The sequence below is a fragment of the Rhinolophus ferrumequinum genome, chromosome 17 (assembly GCF_004115265.2).
Source record: "Rhinolophus ferrumequinum isolate MPI-CBG mRhiFer1 chromosome 17, mRhiFer1_v1.p, whole genome shotgun sequence".
In the NCBI taxonomy this organism is placed as follows: Eukaryota; Metazoa; Chordata; class Mammalia; order Chiroptera; family Rhinolophidae; genus Rhinolophus; species Rhinolophus ferrumequinum.
The window spans coordinates 62,944,475-62,967,154 of NC_046300.1; the positions used below are offsets into that span (position 1 = coordinate 62,944,475).

The 22,680-nt window shown below is 39.3% G+C and overlaps 1 protein-coding gene across 7 annotated transcripts in view; it reads right to left on the reverse strand.

The window, feature by feature from the left end:
- The window catches only part of FRMD4B (FERM domain containing 4B), a 372,884-nt gene that overhangs the window by 86,063 nt on the left and 264,141 nt on the right, over positions 1–22,680 (reverse strand). For all 7 annotated transcript variants that reach the window (XM_033132199.1, XM_033132203.1, XM_033132204.1 and 4 more), the window contains one exon: positions 17,756–17,840. In XM_033132199.1, coding sequence (XP_032988090.1) covers positions 17,756–17,840 — 85 coding nt within the window. The remainder of the gene's footprint in view (positions 1–17,755; positions 17,841–22,680) is intronic.

A 22,680-nucleotide genomic window follows, 5' to 3' on the forward strand; every position in this document is an offset into this window, starting at 1 on the left:
TTATGTCTTAGAAAGTATCATCAGACATATCGCTCTTAAAGTAAACACAACACACACCTACACACAAATGTACCAATGGAAGGATACTTAAGACTTAGGACAGGCCACAGGAAGACACTAGTGCTAAATATACTACTGATAATGCAGCACTCATCAGAAATCCAGGCACTTAGTAAGAATACAACAACTTTTTATTGAATGAATGAAGACAAATACTGTTATTTCTGGAGCCAGACTACCTAGTGATTACTCCACTCCTAATGAGCTTTTTAACCATGGCCAATATTATTTGCCGTATTCATGCTTCCCTTTCCTCATTTGTTAAAGTGATAACAAATAACAGTATTGGTTGTTGTGAGCGTTAAATGAGTTAATACATGAAAAAAATCCGTGCCTGCTCCTTGGTGAGTTCTCAGCTGCCATCGTCCTCCTCCTCTTCCCCACTCTCATGCATGATCCCTACCACAGACCACCTCTTGAACCCGACTTACTTGTCCACATTTTCTGCCTTTTCATTATTATAATATTTTTATACACACCAAAAGAGACAAGGTAGCCAGTGCTATTTTAATTTTCCAAGAATGTCTTCAAATCACTGATTAAAAACAACAAAAATGGTGATAAATGTTGACTGACTACTGAGATCACAGATAAATATGGTCAAGGAGGCCTCCAAAAATAATAACTGGGAAGAAGGCTACATATTGTATCATGCATTTAGGCTTTTCCAAGCTGGCAAGGGGTGGTCCAAGGTGGACCACAGCCCCACGTAAAGTTCTCCCACATTTCCCAGAGTCAGTTTCGGCATTTCCACATCATCACCACCTGGCACAGGTGGTTGTTTTGTGAAGGTAAGGTGTGCATTCTCACTAAGGAGGCCAAACAGGTTCAAGAGCCCTCAGTTGAATGACAACTCAGACAACAGCGTTCTCCTGGAGAACACTTGACCCGTATGGGCAGTTCCTAACTTTCTGGCAGGTTCTGTTCCAACATGAGTGCTAATAGACGTCTGAAATATCCTTTCAGAACTGCTTTGTCCCCCCAACCCAGCCAGTGAAAAAGTCACTTGGCCCAGAGTCACCTTATTAACAACCATGGGCTAAGAGTATCAGCCAGTACAATAATGTTCAGAATAAAGGAAAGAGGGAGCTCAAATTCAGGATGCCACAGATATGTCTCCCTGGTGTGCAGTTGGTAGACAACCCTCATCCATTGAGAGGCAGTCTGTGTAGTGGTTACTCATGGACTCTGGCCTGTGTCAGATTGGCTAGGATGAATCTTGGCTCCTCCACTTATTAGCTATGTGACCTTGTATGCATTACTTACCCTCTGTGTCTCAGTATTCCCATCTGTAAAATGAGGGCTAATAATAGATCTTACCTAGTAGGTATCTAATTTACCTAATAGGGTTGAAACGGGAACTAAATAAATGAATACACACAGCAAGTGCCTAGCAAATTGTATGTATTCAGTATTTGTTAGTTTCTATGACCAGCCCCATCTATGACAATAGCCCGAGTTCCAGGTTACCGAAGACACTTTCATTTCCCCAGAGAAATTAATAAAAGGAAGCAGAGACAAATGAGAGGTTCTTTTAAGAGCCAGGGTCTCTTTCTGGTATAACATGCCAAAGACACTTTTCCCACCTACTTCCTCTGTGACATTAAGCAAACTACTTAACCACGCTGTGCCTCAGTTCTTTTATTTGTAAAAACAGATCTATTTGTAAAATCGGAGCCACCAATTGGCTCCAGTGGCTCAGGTAGTTGGAGCACCGTGCTCCTAACACCAAGGTTGCCAGTTTGATTCCCACATGGGCCAATGAGATGCGCCCTCTACAGCTAAGATTGTGAACAACAGCTCTTCCAGGAGAGGGGCTGCCATGAGCAGCTGGAGGCTGGCATGGACTGCTGGGGGCTGATGAGTGCTGCTGTGTGCTGCTTTGGGCTACCGTGTGCCACCGAGAGCGCCGGTGGCCAGCGTGAGTGGCCAGCAGCAAGCGAGAGCTGCCGTGAGCTGCTGTGTGCTGCCGACCGACGACTGGCGACCCACTGCCTCAGCCCGGGGGAGCGCAAGGCTCATAATACCAGCATGGGACAGGGAGCTGTGTCCTACACAACTAGACTGAGAAACAAAGGCTTGAACCAGAGTGGGGGCAGGGGGTAAGGAAGAAAAAGGGGGAAAAAAAAGATCATAAGCTTCTTTCTTTGTGGACTATAGTGGAGATCAAATGTAATTAAATGTGTACCACTCAGCACAGTGCCAGCGCACAATAATGTACAGAAAGACATTTCTTTCCTTCCCATTAGTCTCAGAGTTAGAAATGCCTCCTTTTGCTCTCCTGTTCTCAGGGTGAAATGGCTTTTTCTTTTCTAACTGCCAGAAAAGAGAAGAGGAGGTATCTTTCCAGTATCTTATCTGCGGACCTTGATTCATATTTCTCATAGTGAGGTTTAACATGTATTGAAATATTCTGCATTTTTAATGCATGGAAAACCTAGTGGTTCTGCAACTAAAGTGTTCAGGAGAATCAACTTAGAACCTTGTTGAAAGGCTGATTTTCAGTCCCCTCCTTAATTCTGCCTATGTGGTTTGGGAAGGGACAAAGAGGCAAAAACTTGCTTATTAAAAATGAGCATTTGTTGTAAATCTGATCAAAGCAGTCAAAGGTGACACACTGAGAAATTCTGACCTAATCTCAGAATCACTTTGAAATGGGAAAAATGGCTCAGCAAGGAAAAGTACCTTTCCTAAGATCACACAGCCAGTATGGCTCAGAGGTAGCCCTAGCCCTGTGACCTGTCCTGGTCAAGGAATTACATTTTCTGGTCAAGATCAAAACACAGTTATGATTTTTAATGTATTTTCTTATATTGCAAATTATAGCAGGTCATGGTGGACAGAAAACAGAAACAAATTTCATTTTCACTCATGTTTAAATTGGGATTTAAAATACCAGAAGAAAACTAATCCATGATTATACTGTCAATTAATCTATGACCAAAGAGGGAAAAGACAGTCTTTTCAATAAGTGGTGTTGAGAAAACTGGACTGGTACATGCAAATAAATGAAGCTGGACTATGATCTTACAAAAATAAATTAAAAATGGGTTAAAGACTTAAATGTAAGATCTGAAACCATAAAACTCCTAGAAGAAAACATAGACAGTAAACTCTTTGACATTGGTCTTAGCAATATATTTTGCGGGGATATGTCTCCTTGAAAAAGGGCAACAAAAGCAAAAATAAACAAATGGGACTACATCAAACTAAAAAGCTTTTGCAAAGCGAAGCAAAACATCAACAAAGCAAAAAGGCAACCTACTGAATAGAAGAAGATATTTGCAAATGATATACCTGACAATGAGTTAATATCCAAAAAATATAAAGAGTTCATACAACTCAACATCAAAAAACAAACAATCCAATAAAAGATGGACAGAGGACCTGAACAGACATTTCTTCAAAGAAGACATACAGATGACCAATAGACATATGAAAAGACAATATCACTAATCATATCACAAATACAAATCAAAACCACGATGAGGTATCACCTCACACCTGTTAGGATGGCTATTATCAAAAAGACAATACTAAATGTTGGGGAGAAAAGGGAACCCTGGGGCACTGTTGGTGGGACTGGAAATTAGTACAGTCACTGTGGAAAACAGTATGGAGTTGTCCTCAAAAAATTAAAAATAGAACTATCATATGATCCAGCAATTCTACTTCTGGGTATTTAGCTGAAGAAAAAAAAAACACTGATTTGGAAAGATATATGTACGCTTATGCTCATTGCAGCATTATTTACAATAGCCAAAATATGGAAGCAACCCAGGTATCCATCAATAGATGAATGGATAAAGAAGATGTGGTATATATACAATGGAATATTACTTAGCCAAAAAAAGAATGAAATCTTGCCATTTGCAAAAACATGGATGGACCTACAGGATATTATGCTAAGTGAAATAAGTGAGACAAAGGCAGATACCATATGATTTTACTTATATGTGGAATGTAAAAAACAACAAAATAAACAGACATGGATACAGAGAACAGACTGATGGTGGCCAAACAAAGGTTGGTGGGGGAATGGGAGAAAAAGATGAAGGGCATTGAGAAGTATAAACTTCTTGTTATAAAATAAATGAGTCACAGGGATGTAACATGCAGTATGGGCAATACAGTAAGAAATACTGTAATAACTTTGTAGGGTGACACACGGTTACTAGACTTCTCGTGGTGATCACTTCATAGGTATATAGGTATTGGGTCACTGTCTTTTGTACTTGAAACTAATATATGACAACTATACTTTAATAAAAAATTGTGGTTTCTAACATTGATCCATATTGTGTATTTTTAATGTTTCTAATATTCCACAAGAGTAAATAAACCACAGTTATTTCTTTAAAAAAATACCAGAAGAAAAATCAGAAACTTTCACAGCATTTTCAGTAATAAACAGCCTGAAGAGTGCTGGCAGGTACCAGGCACCAATAAGTAATGGCTGAATAAATATTCTTACATGTACTTAGCTCTAGCCATGCTTGATTGAAGTCAACCAGAACTAGTTTTCTATAAAATTATTAGTGACCTTTAATTGACGTATAAAAAGATTAGAGAAAAATCCAATGGGCTTTTGACATTTTAAAAATATTAAACGATGTGAATTTTTTTTCTTTACGGAATAATTCTTACTCATTTGTTGATTAAAAAGGTAATTAGAGTTACTACAGCTTACTAAATGTTATTCAGTAATATCCAAAAAAAAGAAATTTTTAGCATTTTTGATGTTCAATCTCTTGGTAAGTCGAGATGGCATTTCATACTCAAAACTAGTCAAATTTGCATCAGATAAAGCTGTTTTTGCTTATCTCTTTTTTAGTAAAACTTATGTTGTTTTATTTTATTGTTTCAATATTTTTATTAAAATATAGCTAACATACAATATTATATTAGCTTCAGGGGTACACCAAAGTTATTCAACATTTATGTACCTAAAGAAGTGATCACCATTATCAGTCCAGCAACCATCTGGCACCGTACCATGCTATCACAATATTGACTATATTCCCTATGCTGTACGTTACATCCCCATGACTCATTAGTTTTATACCTGAAAATTTGAACCTCTTATTTCCCTTCAACTTTTTCTCCCTTTTAAAATTTTTAAATTACAGTTGAAATTCCATATTATTTTATATTAATTTCAGGTGCACAGCACAGTGGTTAGACATTTATATAATTTAGGAAGTGATCCCCCTGACATGTCTAGTACCCACTTGGCACCATACATAGTTATTACCATATTACTGACTATATTCTCTAAGCTGTATTTTATATCCTCACGACTACTATATAACTACCAATTTGTGCTTCTTAATCCCTTCATCTTTATTACACTGTCCCCAAACCCCTCCCATCTACGGTATCACCACTACAAACTTAATACCCATCTGACACCATGCATAGTTATTACAATATTATTGACTATATTCCTTATGCTATACCCTATATCCCCATGACTACTGTGTAACAACCAATTTGTCCTCCTTAATCCCTTCCCCCTTTTTCACCCACATCCCCAATCCCCTACCTTCTGGCAACTATCACAATGTTCTCTGTATCTATGAGTTTATTTCTGTTTTGTTTATTTTGTTCTTTAGATTCCACATGTAAGCATTGCATCTGTATTTCTCTGTCTGACATTCCACTACTCACAATACCTTCCAGGTCCATTCATGCTGCTACAGATGGCAAGAACCCATTCCCTTCCCTGGCCAAGCAATATGCCATTGTATATATGTACCACCTCCTCTTTATCCATTCTTCCATTGACGGACACCCAGGCTGCCTCCACATCCTGGTCATTGTAAACAATGCTGCAGTGAACATATGGATGCACATGTTCCCTTGATGTGCGTTTTGGGTTTCTTCAGATCAATATCCTGAAGTGGGATTACTGGATCCTTCCTTGTCTCTTGTTAAAATCTTTATTTCAAGTCTGTTGTTTTGGTATAAGTATTGATATCCCAGCTTTTTTAGTTTCCATTTTCATGAAATATCTCTTTACATTCCTTTACTTTCAGTCTCTGTGTGTCTTTCAATCTGAAGTGAGTCTCTTGTAGGCAGTATATGTGAGTTTTGTTTTCTTACCTATTCAGCCCTCCTATGTCTTATAATTGGAGATTTGAATCCATTTGCATTGAAAATAATTGTTGATAGATATATAGCTATTACCATTTTATTATTCTTAAGTTTGATTTTTTTTTTCTTCATCTTAAAACAGTCCCTCTAACATTCCATGTAATACTGGTTTGGTGGTATTATTCTTGTCTAGAAAGCTCTTCATCTGTCCTTCAATTCTAAATAATAGCCTTGCTGGGTAGAGAAATCTTGTTTGTAGGTCCTTGCCTTTAATCACTTTGAATATTTCCTGCCACTTCCTTCTGGCCTGCAAAGTTTCTGTTGAGAAATCATCTGCTAGTCTTACGGGAGCTCCCTTATAAGTTACTTGTTGTCTTTCTCCTACTGGTTTTAGGATTCTCTCTGTCTTTCACCTTTGCCATTGCATCCTGGGCTTGTATGTCTGTTTCCTTCACCAGGTTAGGAAAGTTTTCAGTCATTATTTCTTCAAATAGGTTCTCAACCCCTTGCTTTCTCTCTTTTCTTTCTGGTACCGCCATGAATGTAAATGTCGGTACGTTTGATGTTGTCCCACAGGTGTCTTAAACTATCCCCATTTCTTTTTTGATACTTTTTTTTTTCATGTTCTAATTGGGTGTTTTCTGCTACCTTGTCTTCCAAATCACTGATTCAGTCCTCTGTTTCATCTAGTCTGCTGATGATTTCCTCTAGTGCATTCTTCATTTCAGTTATTGTATAAGTCACTCCTGACTGGTTATTTTTTATGGTTTCTGTGTGCTTTTTTTATGCTTGCTGTCTCTTTGTTGAAGTTCTCACTAAGTTCCTTGACCAACCTTTTAACCAGTGTTTTAAACTCTGTATCTGGTAGATAATTTGCCTCCATTTTGTTTAATTGTTTTTCTGTAGTTTTCTCCTGTTCTTTCATTGGGATGTATTTCTTTGTTTCCTTATTTTGGGTGCCTCTCTGTCTTTGTTTCTATGTATTAGGTAGATCTACTATGCCTCCCAGTCATGGCCAGGTGGCCTTATGTAGTAGGTGCCCTATGGGGCCCTAACGTGGTCTCCCTGGTCACATGCTCCAGGTACTCCAGAAGTGTCCCATGTGTGGGTTGTGTGTACCCTCCTGTTATAATGGAGACTTGATTGCTATTGGCACATCAGTGGGTGAGATTAACCCTCAGGCTAACCGGCTTTGGGGTTTGGCCACTTTCACGGATTACCAACTGCTGTGGGAGGGACTTACATCACTGAGTGGGATTTGCCCTAGTGGGTTCTGGTGCCTGTTGAGACCACCCTTGGATGTGTCACTTGTGGGTGAATTGGGCAGTGTTCTGCTGTGGTCTGAAGACAACCTCCAAGTATGTTGGTTCTGGGGCCTCTTGGGAGGGGCTCTGGTGCAGGGTCAGGTCACCCACGGCCTGTGACTAGCCAGGGACTACATGGTAAGAGCTACAGAGCAATCTGCAGTTGTTCATTGCCTATGCTAAACCTGGAGGCATGTGGGAGAGGCCATGCTGTGAACCGAGGATGGCTGTCACCGGTACAGGGCCTGGAGTGGCTCTGCAGCTTCCTGCCACCTTCTGGCTCTCTTAAGGCTCCCTTAAGGATAAAGCCTCATGTGATAAGCAAGTTGGGTGAGGCAGAGTCTCAGGAGTCAATAGAGTGGGAAGAGTTGTGGTCCCCAGGTTAGTGTAAATTGTGGTTTGGTGCCAGTCCTGAGCCTGGAGCTACTCAGCAAAAGTTGCAGAGCACACCAAGGCCAGTTTCTGTCTACCTGGTGCTTATAGATGCTGACAGTTTCCCAAGAAAGAGTGTGATGAGGGTGGAGCTGGCTGCTCACCGAGAAAGTGCCTGCTGTGTTGGGGGAGTACAGTGGGGCAGGGTCCTAGCAGAGCTCACCAGCTCAACTCAGATTCGGATTTGGCCATGGGCATTGGGGGCAGGGCTCCACACAGGTAATATGGCACCCACCTGCTACCTGCATGGGAGAAGGACCCCACACAGGGAAAACGACAGCTGTCCTCTAGCCCTCATCCTGAGTTCCATACCTCAGTCTGCCCCCCATATGTCTCCAATGCCCCCTGAGTCATGGTCCCTCTGCCAGAGCCCAGGGTGACTGCCTGCAAGTGAGTCTCTGTGTGGGCCCTTTAAGAGGACTTCTGGGTTTCCTGCAGCCTTCTGTCCCAGAAAGATGGTCGGAATCCCCAGTTTTTCACAGCCAGATATCGTGGGGGATCCTCCTCCTGGCACCAGTACTGCAAGCTGGAGAGCCTTGTGTGGGATTGGGGTCCCTCGAAGGGGAACCTCTGCAGCTGAGATATTCCTCCTGATTTTCAACTACCACATAGAAGTTTTGGGCCAGTCCGTTTCATGTCTCCACCCCCTCCTACCAGTCTCAATTTGGCTTCTTCTTTATATTTGTAGTTATAAAACTTCTGTTCAGCTAGACTTCAGATGGTTCTCCAGATTAATTATACTATAATTTAGTTGTAGTTTTAATTTGTTCACAGAAGGAAGCATGCACAGTGTTTATCTACTTCGCCATCTTGGATCTCTCCTGTTTTTGCTTATCTCTTGACTTCTTGGGAAACAAGGGTTGGTCGTCAACAGCATCCATTCATTTACTGAGTTAGTCAACAAAAATTCATTGAATGCCCAATTTGTATCGGACTGCCTATGTAAGAGTTTGTTTTAGAGTAAACAAAAGTGAAAAAATTTTATCTCTTTTTCAGAGATACCTGGGATACTACAACTCAGAAATGATGCACAATATTTCTTTCAACACATTTAAGTGTTAATGGTTTATTCACTATGCAGTGTGAGCAATGATATTTACAAAACCACTGGGAACCATCCAGTGTTTCAAATAACATATTCATGGGGCTGAATTCTGTGAACATAAATCCATATTTACATAGCTATGCAGAGATTCAACAACTGTATTAAGCTTCATCACAAATCATATTTCTTACTAACCAAACATGTAAAAAGATATTGTGGCTTTGTCAGTGTTTGCAAATAAGAGCTTTTTCTTCCTGCCTATATGTTTCTGTCCTCAGTGGAAGGAAGGAACTGGCAGTTGGGGAAAGTTGTCTGGCAAGGAGGAAGAAGTGTGTGTATGGGGTGATTAGAGGTGCTAAAAACATCACTGGTGGGAAGAATGTCCTCTTCACAGTGTGGAAGGGAGCCTCATTCATTCTCAGATCTAGCAGTGAGCAGTGAATTAATAGCAGCTACCATTGTCAGTGACTGACTTTCATTATTAAACAATCCCCCTACATGTGTTCTACAGCTGAGGTTATGCTCTCATAAAATTTATTTACTCCTGTGGCCATGACTAAGAAAAAATTTGAAAGCTGCTTTAACAAATAGCTGCCCAATTTTGTTACATCTACCACATCTTGCAATGTCTCTTGGGATTGTTTGTTAGTAGCCATCTGCATATCACTTAGATAGAAAATGTTCAACTCTAAATTCCTACAACTGAATTAAAAAATATATCCCAATATGAGTAATAAGTCATAGTGCCTTACAACATTATGTTTTGTAAAAGTTCTACATTCTTTGGCGAGTCCCACTTAGAAAGGAGCTCCCAAGAACTGACATTCATAAGATGTAGTAGAATTTAAAAGAACTTTGCTTTTCATTACTTCCTCAAGACCAACAGAATTTAGCAAACAGAGGTACAAGATAAATATCACAAGTTAAAATTTACATCCTTTCTTTACATCATTAACAGAGCAAACAATCAATCAAGAAGAATATTTCACTGGACCATGACCAGCTAGGGTGTGAAAAATATCACAAGTGGTAATTGTATTTCTCCACATAGAAGATGATGACCAACTGTGGTTTATGAAATGTTTTCCTGACTCAGTAAATGCTGCATTTGTTATATAAGTTATATGTTATATAATTGTTTACTTATAAGAGTTTACTCATCAGTTAACCATTGGAGTTCTAAGGAAGCCCAAGTCTCACAAAAGAGAGGCTATAATAAAGTCTTTGGGGCTGAGGACATTTTAATTTCTCCATAGGATTAGCCAAAAACTCTGCTTTGAATATTTCTGCTTCTGGCCAAGATGGGGTAACAGAAACTTGATTTACCTTCTCACCTGAGAAAAACTGAAAAAACAGACAATGAATGAAACAAGAGTTTTAAAAACAATGACCATCAGGCAACAAAGGACAGTTAACCTTGAATGATGTGAACCCCACGATAGTCCCCACTTATTGCCATGAGGTTTCCAGGCCATGAAGGGGAAATACAAATGGAGCAGGGTGGGCTGTCTGAATTGAGAAGGCAGAACTGAGAGACTGGGAAGACCAAACTGGATAGAATTTTCAGAGCAGAGTGGCAGAGAAAAGAGAGCTACATGGAGAGAGAATCATGAAGGTCTGCAGAGGGTTTCCTCTGAGTATTCAGCAGAATACAAATCATAGCATGCATAGGAAGGTTAGAGAAAGAACTATCTGAAAGGATGAAAGGGAATGAAAGTGCCTGGTCCTCACACAGAGCTGGAAATGGTGCCTGTTCCTACCAGCTGGACTGAAAAACCTTCTGATTCATTAAGTAGAGTACTTAGGAAGGTCTTGCCTCAGTAATGTGGAAGAGTTAGCTCTAGGCCAGACTACCAAATCATAAAAGTAAGACCTGAAAAAATCAAACTGCATCCAATTAACTAAACAATACCCTGAAACAAATGTCAAGAATATTTATAAGAATATAAAAATATTCAGCACCCAAACAGATAAAATTAAACAATGTCCAGCATCCAATAAAACATAACCAGACCCAGAATGAGGAGAAAAATCAATCAGACAAAACCAATCAGAACCGACACAGATATTAGAATAAGCAGACAAGAATATTAAAACAATTATTGTAACTGTATCCTATATATTAAAAAATTAAGTAGTCACATGCAAGATGTAAAAAAGATCCAAATCAAACTTCTAAAGATAAAAACACCAACATACAGGATAGGATAAATGGCAGATTAGACTGCAAAAGATGAATGAAGCTAAAGACATAGGAATAGGAACTAACCAAAATAAAACACAGAAAAAAGTAACTAAATAAAAATAAAAGAGGTGCATCCCAGTTTCGGGTACTCCCTCTTGTAAGAGAGCTGTACTTTCACTTTAATAAAAATCTTTGCTCCTCTACCTCTCCTTCCAAGTCCGCATTCTCATTCTTCGGGTATGTGAGACCGCGATCTCTGCGTACCAGACACCAGAATCCTATATCATTTGAGGGCTTGCTCAGGATTGAAGGAGAGCTTTCCTTCCTTCCATCTCATGCCAAGAACTGAAATGTTGGTCCGGGACCTATCTCTGTCTGACCTCCTCAGTTCCCTCCAGCGCAGACCAGCAGGAGCTTGCAGATTACCTACTGGCTGGCTATGACGGTTCAAGCGACTACAACTGGACCATGAGACAAAGACCACCCAGCTCCAGATGGTCCTGAGTATGGAATCTCATCTGGATTTGCTCATCTACTGGGGACCTTTAGATAGACCTCCTGGACCAGATCTAGCTGCGGGCCCCGTCTACGCCCCTCCTCTGCAAGAAGCAGCCAGAGTGGTCATCACCCCTATGCCGGTAGTTAGGGTTACGTCTTCAGAGGGGGAATTGAGACAGGTTAGTTAGCATGCTGTTAGGTAAACAAGGAAGCGCCTGGTAGAACAAACAAAGGCAGCCATATCTTGGAACTCCAAGTTCTGAAATGACTCATTTGCTCCAGGGCAACAATGTAATTGCTCTGGGGGTAAATGGGTTATCTCGTAAATCCCTTTAGGCTAGGCAAAAGAGCATATCTGATAGACAAAATCTATCAGAAGGCGCCAACTCCCTTCCCCAAGCATGTGAGAGAAAGTATAAAAGTAAGAGCCTTTTGCCTCAGCCAGTGGGCATCCCAGTTTTGGGTACCCCCTCTAGTAAGAGAGCTGTACTTTTGCTTTAATAAAAATCTTTGCTCCTTTAAAAATAAAATAATATAGCATCGCTGAGCTGTAGAAGAACTTCAGATGGCCTAGTAAATGTGTAATTGGAATTTGCAAAGGAGGTATTGGTGGCGCTGGCAAAAAAAATAAAAAAATAAAAAAAAAATTGAAGAACAAAATAGCTGAGATATTTCCAAATTTGATGAAAACTATAAACACACAAGTCAATAAACACCAATCACAAGAAACATAAAGAAAGCTATATCATGGCACCTCACAATCAACTTGCTCAAAGCAATGATAAATAGAAAAATTTTAAAGCAGCCAGACATAATTGTTTGCCCCAAAACAATAATAATATCATTTACATGTGCAACATTTCTAAAAGTGAAATGTATGACACCAATAGCATAATGTCAGAGAGGGGAGAAATAGAAATATATTAATGTAAGGTTCTTGTACTACATGTGAAATGGTATAATATCGCTTGAAGGTAGACTTGATAACTTAAAGATGTCTACTATAAACCCTAAAGCAATCATGGAAGTAACAAAACAAAGAGTTATAGCTAATAATCCAACAAAGGAGGTAAAATGGAATGATAAAATACTCAATGAATCCAAAGAAGGCAGAAAAAAGGAACAAAGAACAGATGGGACAAATAGAAAACAAATAGCAAGATGAGACTTAAATGTAAACATATCAATAATCACATTAAATGTAAATAGTGTAAATAACCAGATAAAAGACAGAGATTGCCAAAATGGATTTAAAAAAATCAAGAAGCAACTATATGTTGTCTACAAGAAATGCACTTTAAATATACACACACAAATAGTTTAAAAGGATGAAAAGAGATATAACATGCTAACCTTATCAAAAGAAACTTGGGGGGATGGCTGGTTAGATCAATTGATTAGAGCACAGTTCTCTTAACAACAAGGTTGCTGGTTCAATCCCCACATGGGCCACTGTGAGCTGCACCCTCCACAGCTAGATTGAAACAACTATTTGACTTGGAGCTGATGGGTCCTGGAAAAACACACTTAAATAAATAAAAAAGTTTAAAAAAACAAAAGAAAAATTTGGAGTGGTTATATTAATGTCAAACAAAGCTGATTTCAGAATAAAGAATACTAGCAGGATAAAGAGGATTATTTTATAATGATAATCAAAAGGACACAGCAATCCTAAATATTTATGTCCTAATAACAGCTTCAAAATATGTGAACCAACAAAAGATAGAACTGCAAAGAGCAATAGAAAAATCCACAATAGCTAGCAATGTCAATCACCTCTGTTGATACCAGTGGACAATTAGCAAGACATAGTAGACTTGAACACCAGTATCAAACAAGTTGACCTAATTAACATTAGAGAACACTCCACCCAATGACAGCAGAATACACATTCTTCCCAAGTGCACTTAGACCATTTGCCAGGATGTAGAATATTCTGGACCATAAAACAAGTCTCAATAAGGTCAAAAGGATTTAATTAACATAAAGCATATTCACTAACCATAACAGGATTAAATTAGAAATAAATAACATAAATAGCTCTAGAAATCCCCAAATATTTGAAAGCCAAACTTCAGTCTTCTAAATAACAATGTGCCAATGAAGATATATCAAAAAGAATTTGAAAATATTTTGAAGCACATGAAAATGAAAACACAACGTAGAATTTGTGGGATACCATAACATCAATACTTAGGGGGAAATGTTATGCTAGTAAATGCTTATATTAGAAAAGAAACATCTTTAATCAGTGATTTCAGCTTCTATCTTAAGAAACTAAATAAGAAGAGTAAATTAAACCCAAAGGAAGAAGAAGAAAGGAAATAATAAAGATAATAAAGGTCATAACAGAAATCAATGAAATAGAAAACAGAAAAACAACAGAGAAAATCATTGAAACCAAAAGCTAGTTCTTGAGAAGTTCAATAATGATGAACTTCTAGCCAGACTGATTGGAAAAAGAGTAAAGACACCAATTATTAATATCAGGGCTGAGAGAGATAACATCACTACAGACCACACATGTTAGAAGGATAATAGGAAATTTTATGAAAACAAAGATGTCTATAAATTTGACAACTAATAAAAAGGCATTGAGATTGGAAAGAAGTAAAACTATCTTTATTAGCAGATGATACGATCTTTTATGAAGATAATCTGATAGCATCTGCAAAAAACTACCAGAAGTAATAAGCGAGATTACTGTATTTCCCCGAAAATAAGACCTAGAGGGACTATCACCTCAAAAGAGTCTTTTGGAGCAAAATTTATATAAGACCCAGTATATTATATTATATTATATTATATTATATTATATTATATTATATTATATTATATTATATTATATTATATTATAAAGACCCGGTCTTATATTATAGTAAAATAAGACTGGGTCTTATATTAATTTTTGCTCCAAAAGACTCATTAATGCGGATTGTCCAGCTAGGTCTTATTTTTGGGGAAGCACGGTAGCAAGGTTGCAGGATTCAAGACCAATATACAAAAATCAAGTGTACTTCTATATACTAGTAATGAACATTCAGAAATGGAAATAAAAAGATATAATCTACAATCATATCAAGTAATATGAAACACTTAGGGACAAATCTTACAAAAGACCTATACCCTGAAAACTATAAATCATTGCGGAGAGAAATTAAAGATGATCTAAATAGATGGAGACATATACCTGTGCATGAGTGTGATGACTTAGTACTCTTAAGCTGTCAATTCTTCCCACATTGGTCTACAGATTCAGCACAATCCTAATAAAAGTCTCAGCAGATTTATTTTTTGTTAGAAATTGACAAGCTGATTCTAAAATTCATATGAAAATGCAAAAATTTTGGAATAAATAAAACAATTTTGAAAAAGAGCAAAGTTGGAGTTTGTTTTGATTTCAAGGTGCATTATAAAGCTGCAGTAACGAAAACAGTATGTTATCAGCATAAAGGTTGACTAATAGATCAGTGGAACAGAATGGAGTCCAGAAACAAACGCATATATAATATATAAGGACAACTGATTTTTGAAAAGTTTCAAAGGCAGTGCAATGGAGAAATGATAGTCTTTTCAACAAATGGTGCAGGAATAATTAGATACACACACACACACACACACACACACAGAGATGAACTTCAAGCCATATTTTGTGCCATATATAAAAATTAACTCAAAATGGATCATAGATCTAAATGTAAAACCTAAAACTCTAAAAACTTCTAGAAGAAAACACAGGAGAAAATCTTTGTGACCTAGGGTTGGGCAAGGTTTACTGAGATACACTATCAAAAGCACAATCCATAAAAGAACACATTGATAAAATGGACTTAATTAAAATAAAAGCCCTCTAGTCTTTTAAAGACATTAAGAGAATGAAAAACAAGCCACAGAATGGAAGAAAATATTTGCAATCCATATAACCCATAAAGTACTTGTACCCAGAATATATACATTCTGAAAACTCAATACAAGAAAAAAAACAAACCAAAAACTGAACATAAGATTCAAATATAAAGATATATTGATGGTAAATAAGCACATAAGAAATGCTCAACATCATATGTCATCAGGGAAATGTAAATTAAATCCCCAATGAGATACCACTACACAACTATTAGAATGGCTAAAATGAAAAAGACTAACCATGCCAAGTATGGAAAAAGATATGAAGGAGCTAGAACTCTCATACACTGCTGGTGGAAATTTAAAATGGCACAGGTACTTTGGAAAACAGTTTGGCACCTTAAAAAGTTAAATATATATCTACTATATGATCTAGCCGTTCCACTGCCCAAGAGAAAAGAAAACATATATATATATATATATATATATATATATATATATATATATGTATGGATATATATATGTGTATATATGTACATATGTATGTATATAAATATATATTTTTTTACAAAGATTTGTACATGAATATTCATAGTAGTTTTATTTGTAATAGTTTCCAAACTACCGTGATTCCCCGAAAATAAGACCTAGCCAGATAATCAGCTCTAATGCGTCTTTTGGAGCAAAAATTAATGTAAGACCCAGTATTTTATTATATTATATTATATTATATTATATTATATTATATTATATTATACCCAGTCTTATATTATAGTAAAATAAGACCGGGTCTTATATTAATTTTTGCTCCAAAAGACACATTAGAGCTGAATGTCCGGCTAGGTCTTATTTTCAGGGAAACACAGAAGTATAATCAAAATGTCCATCAATAGGTGAACGGATCATTTCACAATATGTAAATGTATCAAATCATTACATTATACACCTTAAACTTACACATTGTTATATGTTAATTATATATCAGTAAAGCTGGAAAAAATGGTAAAGAAAATACAGGTGAACAGACAAACAATTTAAAGTATAGCCACACAATGGAATACTACTCAGCAATGAAAAGGGATGGACTACTGATACATACAACATGGATGAATCTCAAAATAATTATGCTCACTGAAAGAAGACACAAAGCCTATCTACTGTATGACTGCATTTGTATAAAACTCTAGAAAATGTAAACTAATCTATTGTGAGAAAAAGCAGATCTGTAGTGGCTGGGTATATTTACTATCTTGATTGTAGTAATTGTTTTACGAGTATTATATATGTCAAAACTTCAAAGTTTGTATACTTCAATATATAAAGTCAATTATATGTCAATAAAGTTGGTAAAACAAACAAAACTCTGCTCTTGCTGGGTCTTACATAAATTAAAGCTGTGTGTGTGCAGTGGGCCCCCCTTAACATTCTGGGAGCCTACAGGAAGAGTACAAATAAATGTAGGTGCCTTAACCCTCAGCCTGCCCCCTTGTTTCTCCAGGCCAGGCACCATGCAGCTGTCCCCTGGCCAGCCTCAGGTTTGCTCAGGGTGCTATGCTTGGGCAGAAGGGGCTGGAAACAGGCCCGGGAGCTGAGATCCTGAGTGCTGAGACCGCAGCCTAGATGGGAGAGCTCGCTCCAGATGAGGTGGCCTACCCCAGCGGAGGGTGTGGTTTGACGAGGGCAGAGTGGAGGCCTTGGAAGCAATGCTGGTTTGCAAGGAGATGAGACAAGAAGTGGGAGTGTTTAAAATTTTTACGGCAATTAGACATGGCTGCAACAGCCAAGCACGGGACCATTTTTCTAGTTTACTGAATTTTACGAAAGCAACCTGTTCTCGATGGATTGGACTCAGATAAAAAACAATTTAAAAGAAAAGGTCCTTCACTGCAGGTAACTGAAACATTGCTCTAAAGCAGGTGGCTGTGAGCAGAGGCTCCTAAACAATCCTGGTTCTGAAGTGTGATAAATGTGGGGCGTGCTCTGTTCAGCAGTATTTCTGGTCGGACCTTCTGAGGTTGCAACAGCAGTCTGACTGATGGGCCTCTCTGCTGTTTGAGGGGAGGACTGAGCTGTCTTTACGGCAGTGACGACTGCGTGAGTGTCACTCCCCACTCAGAATCTGAGAAGAGCTGCCATCTTGGGGGGTACATGGGGAGGGGTGGATATCAGTGGAAAAGATTATGGCCTTTTTCTTTTTTTTCCATTGAACATGGAAAAAAAGGCAGCACTGTTTCTCTCTGTACCTCCAGTCTTGTGCAGTCATTCCCTGAACGGAACGGGGCATCTTACCTTGTGCACACACGACTTTGCATTCAGGAAAAACAGCTCCACGGTGGTTTTATCCTTTAAAAACGATATGCTCTCAATGTAAAACCTGAAAAACAGTTAACAGAAGTTTGTTTCATCAGGTTTCTTTCCTTCTCTCAACATGATTTAGTTTCCCCAAAAGCAGAGGAAGAATTTTGAGAAACAGGGATGCTTGTGCTTTTTTTTACCCCTTTTCAAAGAAATCTGCAACACGTATGTATGTATATGAATGTTCACATATATGTAGATAAAATCTCTTAGGTTTTTTTTTGTGTTTGAAGGTAAGTTAAAGTGAAATCCAAAATGGCATCCAACTGCCAACCCAGCTTTAGCTGTGTTGCCCATTCTTTGACACACACCTGGGTCTGGGAGCTCCTAATACCCCAGACAGCTTCCAAACAAAGGCCAGGTGAGCTCTGAGGGCTGAAAGCAGAAGTCGGCTGAGTAAGCATTCTACAACTGAACCTTCAGGTCTGCGGGCAGCCCAGTGTTTTTCATCTACCAGGAGAATTTCAGTAACACCCTCCTCCTCCCTTCTCATTCCAGGCTCTGGGCTTTCCCTTGGCTGGAAGCCAGACTCTCAGTAGTACTTAATCTTGGTCTTTTCTCATGCAAATCAAAGCATTCTGGGCCCCACTCTCCCCACCCCCTCTCCTAGACTTCTGCTTCATCAGTCTGTGAGGCCACAGTCGGTCCCTCCCTTAAGGAGAACTCTGACAGCCCCCGGTGGGGAGGGGAGGGGAATCCTTCACCATTTCTTAGTTCATAATCCCTAAACAATGAAGTTGACCAGTGCTCTGTGGTGGCGAAGAGTCAGAGGATGCCCAGAAGTTTTGCTGAAGTGTTGGAGCGCAGCTTGATGAATAATGCATGAAGACACGAAATGCCCTCGACAGCTCCCAGTGTGGGTCCTGGAAGAGAACTGACTCTCTTACTGGTGAGAGTGAAGAGAAAGCATGACTAAAGTGGCACCATGAGCTTGTCCTCAGCGCTGCAAAGTCATGATAGGCCTTGCCATCTGCTCTCCCCCAAACACTCTTCAACAACGACAAAACATTTAACAAATAAATACAATTGAAAAGGGCCATGAAAGATTTTATCACTGAGATGGTAAAATCATTTGAAAAATTCCACCTCAAATATTGAATCATCAAGGGAAGTTCCAGAAAGAGAATAAATCCTTTATATTTTTACTTATAAGGGTTTATCTCACGAGATTAATGAAGATTGATGAGTGTTAGGTTTGTGAGAAGAGAAAGTTAAGGATTGAGGCAGAGAGGGAAAGGAGGGGTTGGAGGTAAATAGGCTTTGGAATCAGAAAGACCTAGAATATAGAATACCACCTCTATGTGTGGCCTTGGGCAAGTTAGTTAGCTTCTTTGTGTTGTTTCTAAAATGATTGCACTTAACTTCACAGGGTTTGGGGAAGGATTAAATTAATATATGTGAAACACTCAATAAATTTTAACAATTGTCAGTAAGAATCCATTTTCCGGAATTTAATTCCATGTGGCGTGGCACAGTGACTTAAGGTTTGAGTCTAAGGTCCTTATTCTCTAGAGGGGGTAATGATGCTTACCTAGGAGGCTAATTTAAATGAGATACACAGGCAGTGCTCAGGATAGTGCCTGTCACGTGACAGGAAGTCAAATTCTAACTACTGTGGCTCAGCAAAACTTGCATTATGCTAAAAAGGCTTAAAGGACATGATGGGATTTGAACTACATGGGAAGGCTAGGAAAAAACAGGACTCTGAGGGTAAAAAGAAATGTGGGTGGGGAAAACACTGTAGTTAACAGAATCTCTCGTGGGTAATGCGGTTAAGCATTGGTAGCGTGGCTATCACCCCGACAGAATTCGTTTTGGTGATAATCTGGGTATTCTCCCATCAGTTTAGTTTCTCCTACCCTGGCCACTGCTGGACAGACCAAGGACAGTCACCTGACTCAAAGGCAGCCAGGTAAGCTGTCAAGCAGCCTGTGAGGTAGGCTGGAAATAAGAAAGTTCAGCCGACAGAGGCTCCTTATGGGGAATAAGGAATTGACAGACCAATCATGTAGGATGTCTTAGAAAGACAGGTCAAGAGGGAAACAGGGGAGACAGAGAGAGGCACTAAGCCGGAGCCATGAGGCAGGGACACAAAAACAGGAGTCAGCATCAGGAGCTGACGGACAGAAGCAGAGAGGAGTGCGTCTCTGCGATGGCAGACACACACAGGAGACCAGGAGGCTGGCTGCTGCTGTAGGGTTGGGGTGACCTGGCCCACTAAGTTCCTTATATCCTGGAGGACCTTGAAGTTCATTTAGGTGGTGGTGGTGGTTTCCTGCTTTCTTTGCTTTTGCATGTACTTTTATCCCTTTCAACTGAAAACATGAGCAAATTTCTAGTAGGCAGCCTGAAAGGGCAGAGGCAGTAGTATGTCAGCTAATGTTTCCTGAGATCTTACCTCTGTGTATGGCCATGTGCTAAGTGCTTTCTCTGTGCTGTTTCATTTAATTCTCCCAACAACCCTGGGTGGGAGATACCTATCATTACCCCATTTCACAGATGCAGAAACTGAGTTCGAGAGATTCACCTACATGGCGGGGCTAGGTCTTGATTTGGGTCCCTTTGACTCTGCAGACAATGCTCTTAAGCAGAACCTCCTCCTGGCTGCCTCTGCTCATTGATTGAACCAGCGTTAGTGTGATAAGCTAAGCAGCTCAATCACATTAAAAAATACACAGAGAAATAAGACTAGTGTAATATTCCCCATGTTAACATATACACAAGTACCTTTGTTCTCCATATCTTCAAAAAGGAGAACCAGAACCAGTGGACAAAAAAATAAAGAATAAGGTGACAAGATTTGGAATCTACCTGGGAAATACCTTTTTTTTTTTGAAAGTTGAAGGAGTAGTCTCAGGGTGGGAGAGTTTTCCCCGAGGACGTAATCTCCACCCCCTAGAAAAGTTCCAGGCCCGACTGGTAGACCGCAGGGTCTGTTTACTCCACCAAGATTTGGTGATTCTCTTTTCCTCTCACTTTTAAGTACTTCAATATCTATCTCCAGCAGAGAAGGATTGTATTAAAAGCATAACCTCAATGAATTTTCACACTAACAAAGTTCATAATAATTCCTCAGTATTTAAAATCCAGCCCTCATTCAATTTTTCTTTTGTCTCCAAAATTTTTTTTAAAGTTTTGTTTATGTGTAAACAAATAAAGCTACAGTGGTCTACAGCAGGAGTCACATATGCCAAAGGCGTTAGGGGCCACTGGCTGGATGCAAAAATGCTTGCTGACTGAGTGTGGTCCTTGTACTCAACTAGAGCTCCCTCCCCAAGGTGTGGGCATGTGACTCAAGCCAGCCAGTCAGCTTCTTTCACTCTGGAACAGAACCATATGAGAATGACCCAAAGACCAAAGATAGCTGGAGCCCAGTGTTCTGCCAGCAAAACCCTGATGAAACTGTCCATTGGTTTCTGCTCTCTGCACCCCTGCAGAAGCCGGAATCACCAAATTTTGGTGCAGTAAACAGACCCTGCGGCCTACCAGTCGGGCCTGGAACTTTTCTAGGGGAAGGAGATTACGTCCTCGGGGAAAACTCTCCCACCCTGAGACTACTCCTTCAACTTTAAAAAAGGTATTTCCCAGGTAGATTCCAAATCTTGTCACCTTATTCTATCTTTCTGAGGCCTTGTGGGCTCAGTTTTCCTTCAGTTTTGTTAGTCAGCCACAATTGCTTCCTATTGCTGGCAATGGAAGATTCCACATCAGTAGGGGGCTTCCATGTGCTAGGGACAAGACAAAGGACTACATACATCATTTCCTCTAATCTTCAGTACAACCAGATACTTTAGGTAGCAAGTTATAAACCCATCTTACAGTTGAAATATAGAGCATCTTTCCCAAGACATACAGGTGGGAGGGAGGTAGGGGAGCCATGATTCGAACGAGGGCCTGTCAGGATTCCAAGGTCATATTCCAAAATGATATGATATAATGCTCTCCTACAGTAACAATGACAATAAAATACAACATGTACACAATACAATGGAGCCCAAGGAGCTCAGCTTATGAATCAAGAGGGAGACGGATGCCAAATTGAAACCCATAGGTCTCAATGTCTGTCACAGGACACTGTGTCCCCTCAGACAATTGAGCTGAGTCTTAAAGAATGCATGAGTTCACCAGGTAACAAAGGTAGGAAGGGCATTCCAGGGAAAGGACATATTAGCCAAACCAGTCATCTTGCTAGTTTTCAAGAAGCTAGGGAGCTGGGTGGCTGAGCACCAAATCAACCTGTGGCCTGTCCAATTCTGAACAGATACCTTTGTACTAGAAACTGGGTTCACCTTGTTTCTGAAGCGCAGGCCCCTGATTCTACCCTGGTTCCAGTAAACAGGTCCCTATCTTGTTTCCCACTATTTTCTGGCGACTTGCCCTATTGCCTTCTACTTTTCTGCCTAGGCATCCAATTACCTGTTCTCTGAATCCACGATCCCATCTCTCACTCAAGGGGACCATTGTAATGACTTCATATTTATGGAGTGTATGAAAAGTACAGAAGGTCCTCCGGGAGAATGGCTCCCCAGGCACACCTATCAACATGTTCCATGAACTGAAAACAAAACCTAGGGCTTCTTTATGAAATGAAATGGACTATCCCAGACTCATAAAATAAAGACCTTTTGTTTCAGCCCTTTTTTGGCAAAAGAATACGGTTTCCTTTCTGCATGCTTACTGTGAATGATTTCACTAAGATTTTGTGACGATGCAGCCATGGTTAAATTTTCAGCCTCAAAATGAACCCAGCCTTTTTAACTAGGCATATGTTTTAAAGACAAACCTCATACAACATAACAAATATAATTTCTTGAGAAAAGAATTTGCTTGGGGAGGTTTTGTCTCTACTTTTCGTGCTC